The sequence below is a fragment of the Colius striatus genome, chromosome 7 (genome assembly GCF_028858725.1).
Source record: "Colius striatus isolate bColStr4 chromosome 7, bColStr4.1.hap1, whole genome shotgun sequence".
Taxonomy (NCBI): domain Eukaryota; kingdom Metazoa; phylum Chordata; class Aves; order Coliiformes; family Coliidae; genus Colius; species Colius striatus.
In genome coordinates, this window is record NC_084765.1 from 9,172,228 (window position 1) to 9,185,412 (window position 13,185).

Consider the following 13,185-nt stretch of genomic DNA (forward strand, 5'->3'; position numbering starts at 1 on the left):
ACCACAGGTGTCACTGACAAGGAAAGATTAGTTGTGGCTTAAAACTACACACATAGATCGAAAAGTAGAAACATTCTCTAGTCACTAAGTAACCTCATAAGGATATAATTTATACTAATATGTGTTGTCTCAGGAGAATTAGAAGTCTTTGTTTCCAAGAATCAGAATTTAATATTCTTGGGAACTAAAACCCAATAAAACAAAGTGTCTGCATCTTTCATAAGAAGCATTTACACTAAAAGCCTAGCACTACAGGCAGCTGAGCGGGTGGCAAGGGCCAAGGAACAAACAGTAGCACTCGGGTGTAGGAGGAAAAGGGAGCCAACAGTTTGTTTGCTCAACGCAAACTAATCCATCATAAAATACTTGAAACTTAGCAGACCTTACTGAAGCATAGCTAAATCCAGAGCTCTAGTCTCTCTTTTAAAAGAGCCCCTTCAGCAAGGGAAGTTTAAACCTAGGAGCCAAATAGGGAAGCAGCCTCCTGGATTGTCACTCTTGCAACATGATATAGAGAAAAGAGGTGATTATTAGGAGGCCTACATCAGATCTTGTTAAGAGGCTGATAAGTGCTCTACCAGCAAGTAAACAGAATGCCAGGGGAAATCAGTTTATCGGTCCTCCCCCATTGTATTCAGAAGACAGCTCTTTCAAGTTGCAGGCTTGAAGAAGGTTGCATTTAACAGTCAGAATAGCATATGTTGCTAATTCACAGTTACTAAGTGAAAGCTCAACAGCTTCAGGAGGATGCCGCTTCTCTGGCCTAAAGTAGACTTGAATCCTTACCTTCATTATTAGATGCAAGGTTCTGAAAGGATGTGCTGTGTGCTTTATGCAACAAATAGCAGGCTGTGGCCTAAATTGGGACAGCCTTTATGAAACAGGAAAGGCAAGATGGGTTTGAAAGACACAGATAAACAAAAACCAACTAGTCTCTCAAAGTAGAGAGACTAAAAGTAGCTTCACATAGTCAGAGAATTATACTTTACTACTAACTAAAAGTTTAGAAATAAGAATACTAAATAAATAGTCCTTGAAGGAACGTGAAGCAAGAAGTTACACAGCCCAGTAAGTGGAGCAAGAAATTTCCACTCTTTCTGCTAAGGACTTAAAATGGCCATCAAGTCTACTTATTCTAGCCTATGCAAATTGTTTAAAATTAGTTACCTCCTTGAAATACAAGTAGTTTCAAAGCCTAATTGAACTGATTGAGAGTCTGTTCACAGAAGTCTAATCATGGGCTGGACTACTGTGTATTTGTCGGATACTCCTGTAGTTTGTACTGAGTAAATAACTTGCACTAAGATGTCTGTTCTGCATATTGCAAAGAAAACCTCATTTTCCACAGACTCCACAAGCTTTCATACACTGGCAACAAATACTCCAAGACTCCTCTTCAAGTACTGTCCCTCTCCAACCTGAATCTCAACCTTGAAGTTAAGTGAGAAGTGCTGGCAATGAGAACTGTTCACACAGGCTCACAAATAACTTTTGCCTGACTTGCTTGGCTCACTATATATACAATGCAGATTATGAGGCACATGATGCAACATCATGTCAATACAGCCTCAATTCCACATACATACCATCATAAGAACAAATATTGACAATATTCAGCCTCTTCTCAGAATTTTAATCACTTCCTTTCCACGTCTTTTTCTCTCCACTCCACAATGTCACTGCCTTTGAGTATTTGTCTTACTATAAATCATACTGAGAAAACTGTGTAACAGAGGAAAGCAAGCCTCCTAATTTCAGATTCGAGAATTGCATCCAAGTTAGGTACCTTATACAGTAAATATAACTATTTGTATCCTTAGACATCTGGTTCTGGGATAATTTCATCAGGAATGAAGGAAAAGATGAGCTATCGAGTTTCTTAAAGATATTCAACTATATGATGCTGTTTTAAGTCTGGTTTATCAATCTTAGAAGTTAATAATGGCAAATAGTACCAAATAATTTTAACTTAAGCAGTAAATCAGATGTTTGCTGATTTAAACAAGAATACCACAGCTACTTTCTGACACTTATGGTGGCAGACTGAACTGCTGTTTTCATAGTAGAAATAGGGCATAGACAGAAGATGTAGCAGAAACTTCTACCATATGTTCATTTTACATCCCAGGAAAATTTTAACCAAGTGCTGAGTTGATTTTTTTTTCCTCTAATAAACTTATGGTAAGCTCAGCCTTTAGTTTTTTCATATACTCATAAATGAAGCTAAAGAGGCCTTGATTCTACATGTCAGGATATGAAGTTTTCAGGAGCCATAGAAAATTACCATCCTGAAGGGTGTAATAATTCAAGTAAAATGAAATTAAAGTCTTCTGGTGATAATCACTGAGCTTCTAGTCAATGGATATAACAGAATCACTCCAACTAGAGCCCATGGCTCTAAGCATTCCGGTTTTGTTCAGTGCATTAATGTCTTAGAACTTTTGCTTTCACTAATTAATTGTGGTTTCTCTTGCTTCTCATAGTAAAAATAAAAGCTGCTCAAAGATGTCACTGTTCCACATTCCAGAAAAGACAATTGCATACTTACTAATTATGTATCAGTGAGTCATATTTGTTGTAGAGCAGGGAACACCAAAGTGAATGCCAACTCCACACTGAAGAGAAGTATTAAGATAAAATTAACAAGGAAAGAACTTATATCTTGAATGTAGAAGTAGGTTTAAATTTAGTTTGAGATGGCAGAGAAGCAGCTCAGAGTTTATTTGGGTCACCTTTATCTTGCAGAAAGGAGGGCAGAGCTGTCTGAAGAACACTACAGAAGACAGTAAGAAAACCTAGAATTTAAAGCTTAGGTAAGTGAGACCTGTCAACCTTTGATTCTAAAATTATGACGGTACAGCACATATTAAAAATAAGAGCAGACAATTCATTTCAGGTCCATTGGAACCATTCCACAGTTTCTAAAGATTTAGTCAAGTACACAGTGAAGGTCACCAAGGTCAACAAAATAAATTGTACATACTTCAGCAAAACAGCTGTGAATACACTTTAAAAAGTAGCTCACTTACATTTCTCCAGAGTGGCCATTCTTAGGTGATCTTTCCTTGCTTCTGTCTTAAAAGTCTCCTCAGTATATTGTGAAATATACAAAAATACTATGAAAAGTTAACACTTCCCAGCTCTGTTCAGTGTACTTCTCAGATCCAAGTTACCTCTAAATGCTTGATGTTTTTGAACAATGTATGATGTAGTACTGTACTATGAAGAAAGAGCAAAATTTTTAGCAGCATGATAGATGTAAGGGATAACAATTTCTTTTGTTTTCTTACCTCTGAATCAACTGAACAAACCAACAAAAGCCATCTATATATGGTTAACTAAAGGAAAGGTTATGTTTTAAAGACTTCATACCACAGCTTACAGATGATGCATCATCTCTGGAACTGTGCCTTCAATACAAAGAGGAAGAATCCTTGAAATCTGAACACTTGAAGAAACTGAGGTTACAAAACAAAACCCAATCCACTTTGGTGATGTACTAACTTAATGTCACCTTTTCCTCCCTCACCACAAAATGCAGATGCTACACTGTAGTTGTTTGCAATTCCTCAAAATATTAATCCAAAAGCTAATACAGAAATATCACAGTAACCCTTTTAAACCACATGAAAAAACACCCATCTATTTAAGCAAATTTGAAACTAATACCACAAATGAACAGACAAGGGGCAGAAAAACATCTCATCCAAGAATACCTCACTATGTGTTTTGACACCACCCAATGAAGGTTTGGATTGCAGGAGTTTTGTTTGGGGTTTTTTTGTAATGTGAAGGGTTTTTTTTCATTTTGTTTTCTAAAATGCAATATTAGTCATGACCTTGATTTCCAAAGATTCTCACAAAGGAAAGAGCGTGTTGACATATATTAAGATAGCATTTATACAGTCCAGTTACTTCCCACAAATTAGATTAAAACTAAGGAAAAATACAATAAACACTGTAACACCACTTTCAAGGGATTTGTTTATTTTTGGTTTACAAACAAAGGCACCCAATATTTCTGTTTATGTCTTATAAAAGGTCACAGATTTAGCATTTGCTTCCAAACATCTGTTCCTACATCAGAAAAACATTACAGGAAAATGTAACTTTTTTTCCTGGTCCCAAATTTAAATACCACTAACTGTTAAGTGATTGTGTTGTTTCTGACCACTCTTCCTATTTAACCAACTGGAATACCTCCTGGAACTTACTAGTCAGTACAGTGAGTCTAGCTTACTGTATCAAAATAAGAGTTCTGGTATATTCTCATCAACATCTGTTATGTGCAAACACTGGTACAAAGAACTGCAAGAGAATTAGGTTCTGATATGGAAAAAAACCACAGTAGGTTCAGGTAGAATCTCACAGACTGACCATAAGAAGTGACAAAACTAAACATGACGCTAAATCTATTGTCAGTTAAATAGGATGACTGATGAGTGCACAGAATCCATCATCTCCAAAGATGAGAAAGAATTTGGGTTTCTAAATTGGCAAATATTTAAAGAAGTTAAATAGCCTTATGTTCTAAGTCATCTTTTTCTCCATCATTTATTCAAAAGATTAGATTTCTAAGCAGTGTTTTGGACCAGAAATAATCAGTTCACTGGCTTCATAGTTTTCAGTATTAACAAACATTTAAAATACCATGTATTGAAGAACCAAATTCTTAAGTGAATTGCTTGACAGAATCACTTTCAGAATACGAAGTATTTTTCTTACACAAACTTTAGCCACATGCCAACATGTAACAAGGGGTGTCATTGGACAGTAGGCACCTCTGAAAAAAGCCTACAATGCAGGAACTCTTAAGCATACTTTCAGGTCTAAAGACAAGTGGGGAGGCAACTAAAAATGTCATACACCTAATGCATTTGTTAAAGTGTAGTATCTTCAATCACAGAAGCTGTAATTTGTTTTCAGCCACAGAGGTCTCTCACACAAGGTGTGGTCCTAGACCATTCAGGCTTTTCATCACTAGCTTAATATATACACAGGCAATTTTGAAAAGGAATTACAGCTTAAACTACTTACTACAGAATATTCAGCTTCAACAAGGAAGCCATTATCTTTTCAAAATGAGATATACACCTGCACGAAAGGTGTTCTCTATAAAGTAAGAGTTTTCACAAGAATAGCAAAATAAGTTCTTTACATACTTAAAATAGGACAAAAAACTACCACGGGCAAGTATAATGTAGCTCTTCTGTAATTAAGTCATCATTTGCCTTTCCAAGCAGATTCAAGAATATATTCATCAGTATAAACTGACTTTAATGAACAAACACTGGGCAAGAGTGCTGGTCAGTGCATCAATTAGAGGAACATTACAGTGTTCTCAGAGTTCTGTGCAACAAAAATTTAAAGAGATCTTCATGTACTGCCTGAAACAGAGACCCAATCTTTTCTTACAGTGTGCTATTTTTACAAATATTTTACCTATTGAAACAAAGTAACATGCAAAAAAACCCCAGATTTCTTCAGATTTAACCTAGTTATTTACGTTAAAGATGGACAGAAGAATTTCATTTTGAAGCAAGGTACACCTTGCTCTGCTTGCCCAGTTAAATTAAGTTTTATTGGGGCAGGGATAAGCAAGTGTGCTTACACACTGGTGTTGTCCACACATCAGATTTCACATCTCAGAGATTAAAATTATTAATTCATGACATATTTGCTAACTTTGCTTAGAATTTAAAATCAGGTATATCTCAGTGAAAGCCTATAGTTTGTCCAACTACTATTGCCAGTAACATAAACAGAAACTAAGCATCATAAATTCCTTTCAAATACATTTACATTTTGAAGTCTGAAGTGTAACAATCAAGTGCTGGCTCTACGTTCCCAACAAAAATCCAATTAAAAAAGAAGAGGATGGTCAATGACTTTATTTTTGCCTCCCTCAAGGTTACATTTCCTTTTGTCTATTCAATGATAGGATCAATTCTGCTTTCAGAGAATTGTTCATGTTGACATAAACACAAGTTGGATACAGCCAGTTTCATGCACAGAACGGAATGAATAAGTGCATTCTGAAGACCAGATATGACAAAAGGCCTTTCAGTAGTTAAGGAAAGCTGGTTTGGATTTTTTTTTCTTTTTGAAGCAAAGTAGGCACTATTTTTGCATCTCTACTTTGATGAGAAGGGAAGAAGTGGCAAAAAGTAAAGACAGAAGTCTTCAAATAATTTCCTTCAGAACATCCACCATCATTTTTACGCTTTAGAACTTGCAAAACCCTTTGTATCTTGGAAGAACTTAAAATAAATATGTCTACAGCAACTAGCAACAACCAAGCTGGTATTTATCTTGCTTAATGTGGAGTAAAACTTACAAGAAAAAAATCATATTAAGGCAGATTCCAAATCAAACACGTTCAAATTGCACAGTTACGGTGGTCAGTGGCCTAAAATGTTTTCCCCAGCTCAAAAAGAGTTGAAGTTAATTAAATGCTTCGTCTAATGCCAATTCAACCTGGCACATGACCATTTTATTTTCTCTGTTTCCAGGAAGATATACAGCTAACATTACATATACCATACTGTGTATTTCACACTCCAACTTAAGATGAAATTATGCTTTTACAAAATGTGAGATGACTACATGTTACAGGCTTTGTGCAGTTAGACCACCATATGCATAGATGTCCTAATGCTAAATTATCATCTTCTTCAGTATCTCATAGTACTGGAGGCTCTGAAGTAGGAGAGGAACTTGTAACACAGACTAACCACAAAGTACCAGATATTTCTTGCCATTTGTGATCTTGCAATGAAGATACGCCAGATGAGGATCACGAGAACTGTATTGAAGCCATAGCGTATATTCCTTAACCTAACAAATGACAAAAGAAATCATTAAAAGCCAAAATACTTACAGGAAAAAAAAGAGAACACTTTAAAAATTAACTTCTAACGTACAACTTTATTTGTTCATCTATTCATCTCAAGACACATTATGAGTGGTATTAAGTGAATGATAGAATTAAGGTAAGTGAAGGACTAAATAGTGAAGACTTATCCATAAGTTCACTGCTGAAAAGTGGAACGCATTAAAACTAAGAAACTAAGCCAGGCCTGTAGCAACCACATGTACTTTTGCTTTATAGCTGCTTATTAAAAAACCTCACGAAGCTAATGTCATACACACAGTAACTTCCCTATAAAAGGTTCCCATCCACCCCAAAAACCAAATAAACACTTAATGTGAACTCCCATAGTCCCCATCATGGTTTTAAACTTCCCAGATATGCGGAAGTAACTTCAGCTACCACTGAAAAAAAAATCCACACCATGCGATTTTCCAGCCACAGAGTCCAGAGTCTTCTCTTCAATTTTAAACTCATTCCTTCTCAGAGAACTATATTTAAATATTAGGAGAAACTAAATGTCCTTTCAGGACAACTGTGACTTGTAACAATCTTCTCACACGTAAAGATAGAAGCTTCAAGACAAATAAAAAGCAGAACTTGCTCTGGTTTCTTAGAAACAGAGAAATCTGAGTCAGCATATATATCATGACAATACCTTTTAAAAGCAGTCCTTTTTAAAAAATACTCACTGCCTTTACCCCATTTTACAAGGAAGCTGCCTTTTACTATAGCCAGATCTTCCTCTACACATCTTATTTGTAGAAAAAAACCCATTTCTGTTATTACAAAAGTAAAGTCTACTTTTTAATTCAAGAACTAATTCCTAGAGAAGCCAGGTCCCCTAGGCTGACACATCTAGTTAATACTGAAGCAGTGGACTCCCAATTCAGAATACAGTTTAGACAGATGGTAACAGAAGAGACCAATTTAATACCTCAGAATTAGTACGTGTTAAAGTTCAAAACTCTTGCAAAAGAGCCCACTTATAAACTGACAGCTGGAGGCAGCCAGATGCTGTTCCAATATAAGACTATTTCTCATGTTACTTTTTGGTACACTCTTTCGTACAAAAGATAGTAACTGCATGACAACTACTTTCTAACAAGAGTCCAAATTAAAAAGCCACACAAAAGTAAACATAGAAGGAGGTACCCCTCCAGCTATCCCCACCATTAGCACAGATTACCATCTTTCAGAAGCATATTTCAGATTGTATTGTAACATGCTAATATATTCTACAACTACAAATCCCGTCTTTAGAAGAATGACACACATAATGACTCAGACAACTTCTCTTTGTGCTATCAGGATAACTGATGTGAAGCAGTATTGCAGAAGAGAATTAATCACTTATTTCACTCTTGAAAGAAATAAATCAACAAGTCTACAAAGCTAGGGCAACCCTGCCAGTAAAATTCTGTACAGTAATAATGCAATCAAATTGTTAAGTCAAAGACAAAAAGCTAAGAGAAATCATCTTAGAGGACCAACATCAAAGTCTCCTGCATGGACTCTCTAGGCATGGAGAGTCCATGCCTGTTTGCTCACCCGCTTCAAAAGATCACTTTCCCAGAAGAAACAACTATTGTTCCATTAAGCCTCCTCAACTGAACAAGCCATTCTGACCTTGTGTTTCTGTGTACCTTTTTACCTTTCAAAAGATACTTGGGTAGAATCACAAACCTGGATTACAGTATACACCAGTGATCAGGGCTAGAACCATAATCCTGGACTAATAGTGTAAATATTAACATTGAGAAGAACTCAAGAGCAACAAACAGAACAAGAAAGATGACACCTGGCTTCTTTAGAGAATGCTTCAGACCACTGGACTGGAACAGAAATATTCTGGAGAACCTCAACAGGTGCTCATAAAGATCAATTAAGTCATAAGAGGCAAATGCAAAATTTGACAAGGGCAGAAAAACACAGAAAATATAAACAGGAAAATTAAAGTTTATACTTACTTATTCAAGTGTTTCCTGGCTGCAGGGAGGCCAGACATTTCCTCATTCAGCACATATTTCTTTGTTCCCATGCAGTAGTTTTCCATGTATTCTGCCCAATGAAGTTGTCGAACATCAAAATTAAAGGTCTGTATAAAATAAAAGCTTTCAGTGTTAGTTGCCTGAAAATGCACCTGCTATATATATAGCAATTTAAAGTAAAATAAGTGTCTTTGTATCAGATAAATTTCTTGCACCCAAGAAGGTAGAGGAAATCAGGGGTAAAGTTGAGACTGGGAAGGGTGGGGAGAAGGTGTTTTTAAGATTTGGTCCTATTTCTCATTATCCTTCTCTGATTTGATTGGTGATAAATTGAACTAATTTCTTCAAGTTGAGTCTGTTTTGCCATTGACAGTAAATGGTGAGTGATCTCCCCTGTCTCTCCATCTACAAGCCTTTCATTATTTTCTCTCCCCTGCACAGCTGAGGAAGGGACGAGTAGACCAGCTACAGAAGGCACCTGGCAGGCAGCCAGGGTCAGCCTGCCACACAGGTGTCTTAATTTCAGATTGGTAAACCACATAAAACTTGAGGCTTACATACACACGCAGCCAATAACACACAGTGGGAAGACTTTGATTTTTCCTTGGAGCTCCTTCATTCACTTTTACTCAGACCCTGCACTTCATGTGTTTTTGTTGTTCTTCAAACTTTTCTGTCATCCTGCTTCTGTTATACTTTTCCCCTTGTATGAGGCACTTTTGGCCACAGAGCAAGTGTGCCTCAGAAACAAGTGACGTAGTTTACACTTAAATTTCTTGCAACACAAACAGCACTTGGGGCAAAGCATAAAATGAGTATATAAAAGTTGATACTAGTTTAAAAACAAGTAAGAAAGTCCCTCAAAATCTACCTCTTGTTCCTCAAAAAACAGTGGTCAAAAAGTAAAGCCTTATTTTATTAATGATGTATGTAAAGCCATAACAACTTGGCCACTTGGTTGATAGACGGGTAACACTAGATCACTTGATCAGGCAACTCCAAAGGCAATCATCATTGATATCATGCCTCCTTCAAAGGGGTCCTGCCCTTCCTCATTTCTGAGCACACCACCAATACAACGGCTCATAACAAAGCTCTGGCGTAACTGAAAGGAGTACTAGGGCTAGCTCCACATTACCAGAGCATTACCAGATCACATCCTCAATCAATCTGAATAAATAAGCTTATATTCATCTTCAGTCTCTATGCCCATATTACACAGCTACTTGCCTTTCTATCTTCGGGATTTAGCTGGTTCATCAGCATAGTCATGTTTTCAGTATTCCAGATCCAAGAATTGCTTGTAAAGTATTCTAATAACATCATGGCCTTATGAAGACGTGTTATTGTTTTCATCATCCTACAGTCCAAGTCATGAAATGTACAGGTTACAGTGGTGAAGATTAGCTCAAACAAGAACAGACAGTGAGATTGTAAACTTTTTACCCTCCAAACCCACAGCCCTTTGTTAACATATTCCATCTTGCTCTGTACTCAAAGCATGTTAATAGATCAACAGGATATTTCTGCATATTAAGTGGCCTTTAGCTGTCCAATCTTCACATAGAATCAGAAGTCACATGATGACTACTTTCCTCACCCTACTTTCCAGCACAATAGTTTCTTCCCTATAGAAGAGATAATAAAATATTGTCTTCTGTTGGTAACTCTTAGTTTATGACACAGAACACTTCAGTATACTGGATTATCTAGATGTACTGAACAACCTGACTTGATGAGAGAGTCAAATTGTACAGAGCAGAACATATGCACATGACAACTTTAAGTAAGGAAGTAAGTTTCCTGGATCTTCCTGCACACTGTGCAATACCAGATCTCTGTAACAAAACAAAAAAAATGGTTTATTATGGTCACTAGGAGATCAAGGCTTAAAAAAAAAGTCTGTGTCCCTTAACCCTACTGTTTCCACAGCAAAGGACAGAGAAATATTTAAGGGCACGAAAACATTTAAGGGCACAGACAGACCGCAGATTCTGCTAGTCAGGCGATCAGTTCTATACTACTTCAAAATATGCAGAAATACCTTCCATCATTTATTTTTACACGAAAGGAGCCATTCTATAAAACCATCACTTGAAATACAGAGAAATTATGTTATAAGGATCAATTTGGGCAAGCTTCTCTTTAATCAGACTATGTGAAATGAACGTAAAAAGTTTGAGTCTCTCAGATGCAGTTTCCACATTTATGAAATTGTTACAGTCAATTTTTAGTAAGTACTAACTAGTAGCACATAACCTAATGCTAACAAATTCCTGCTTTGAGTGCTCAAGTTATTTCCACCTTGCAGAACTGCTTCCAATTTGATCCTTATAGTAGGACACACCGATCATTTTAAGCACAGGGAGGGCAGCAAAGAAAGCAGAACAACTCAAATGGCTTTCTGAAGGTAAGTTTTTTTCAATAAAGCTCACAGAAGCAAAAAACCCACTGATTTTTCTCTGAAATCTGCCTTGAAGCATTCACACTTCTAGAAGTTATATAGCTCATCATCCTAGAAACTCTTCTAAAGACAAAGAATTTTGTATCACATTAGTGTCCCTTACTGTCACTACTGACTGGCATCTCAGCATCTAAGGGCAAAGAACTGTCTCTTTCTTCTCATGACTGGAATAATACAAACTTACAGGAACAGTTGAAAAAGTAGAATATTTTTTAAGCATATTTTTCCTTAAACCCTACAGGAACCTATCAACACAGTAACTCAGGGTTGTATTCAAGTTTTAGACCACCACCGAATTTTATGAGTAGACAGTACATCTTTTTATAGTTTTACCAGTTGAGCAAGGTGGCAACAGTAGGAGCTGGAGATGAACTGAACCAGAATTCCTCTGATTGAGAAATGGTTAGGGACTTATGCTGCACATTCAAAACACATCCTACACTAACAAGGCTGAACCAAACATTCAAATAGCATATTAGTTACATCAAAATACTCAGAACTTGGAAAACAAGTCAGACAAACCAGAAAGACCTCAGAGAAAAAACGGCCTGGAAACAGTAATGCTGAATAAGACACAGTGGCTAAGTACTTAGATTCTTTGCAAACAGCTGCCCACTAAGAGTCTTAAGATTATTTAATTTAGTTGACTTGCCCTTTGTGCCTCCCCAATTCTTATGATAAACTGGACGACCACCTGACTTTCAGTTAGAGTGCTACAGTTTAAGAAAACTTGTGACCCTGAAAAATACTAATTGTTGCAAATGAATATCTAATTAGATAAGCATTTGAGCTTGTTACTGGCCACTGACATTGCTTTTTGCTCTTTACCGTAAGTAAAAACTAAATTGAATTTAAATTAACATAAAGACTAACCTCTGCTGGGAATCTTGCTGTCTCTGCTTAGGGATAGATGTTTTAGAGCATAAGCTCATTAAAAAACATGAGATTAAAAAAATGAAGTAGCTAAAAAGAATTCTACCTCAGCTGCTGCCTTTCCCCTCCCTTTGACTCACATTGGAATTAGTGATTGGCCAAAGAACCCGCTGATTCAATTCACCACTGGCAATTTTTTTGTTTTCTTTGGGGAGTTAGTTTCTTGACATATCAGGCTAAAGAATCAAATGTCTCCACATTCTCTCAACTGCTAGATCAATTACAAGGTTGCAGAAGAGGGCTGATTTTCTTGCTGGCAGCATGTTATTTTGCCTAAAATCAACCTGAAACTACAGTTTTTCTTGAGGAGATGGAAAAGTATAGTGACATCCTCTCATTCAGGTATGTCAGCAATGACTGTGGACACTTGTGTAGCTCTGGCAGATTAAGTTCTATAACTTCAGTGGCAGCATACTGTTCCTGCAAATGAGAACATGCACTCAGCTCAAATAAGGAGTGTGAATACACATAATGGAACTTTATCTTTTAACCTAAGATTTGAAATATACACTTCACAGGTTGTTCCACAGATAGCGATCGGATCGAAGTAATAAATATCAAGATCATTTAACCAGTCAGTATATCATCAAGCATTGCATCACATCTTATAAGCTGAAGACAATTTCTCAGATCTGCTGATCATCCTAATGGTGGTGTCAGTCAGCAATGCTAGACTTGTACCTAGACACTAGGTAGAATTTGCAGTGCTTAGTGCCATCAACACTAACTACATGACAGCATTTTAAGAAGTCATTAAATCAAATGTTTTAAGCAATAGTTAATTTAATTATCCATAAGTTAGGTGGCCATGTTTCTATACCAGACCATAGAAAGTAACCTGCATTTTGAAGAAGTCTTGCAAACAATCTATTGTCTCCAGGCTAAAACCAATTCTCATGCTAAATACAGACTGATCCTTCAAGTAA

At 36.6% G+C, this 13,185-nt stretch overlaps 1 protein-coding gene across 6 annotated transcripts in view; it reads right to left on the reverse strand.

The window, feature by feature from the left end:
- Positions 1-3,970: 3,970 nt before the first annotated feature.
- Positions 3,971-13,185, reverse strand: part of FAR1 (fatty acyl-CoA reductase 1) — a 38,403-nt gene continuing 29,188 nt past the window's right edge. For all 6 annotated transcript variants that reach the window (XM_061999236.1, XM_061999240.1, XM_061999237.1 and 3 more), the window contains 3 exons: positions 10,093-10,222; positions 8,842-8,969; positions 3,971-6,837 (listed from right to left, as the gene is read on the reverse strand). In XM_061999236.1, the coding sequence (XP_061855220.1) occupies positions 6,675-6,837; positions 8,842-8,969; positions 10,093-10,222 (421 nt within the window). In that variant the 3' untranslated portion in view covers positions 3,971-6,674. The remainder of the gene's footprint in view (positions 6,838-8,841; positions 8,970-10,092; positions 10,223-13,185) is intronic.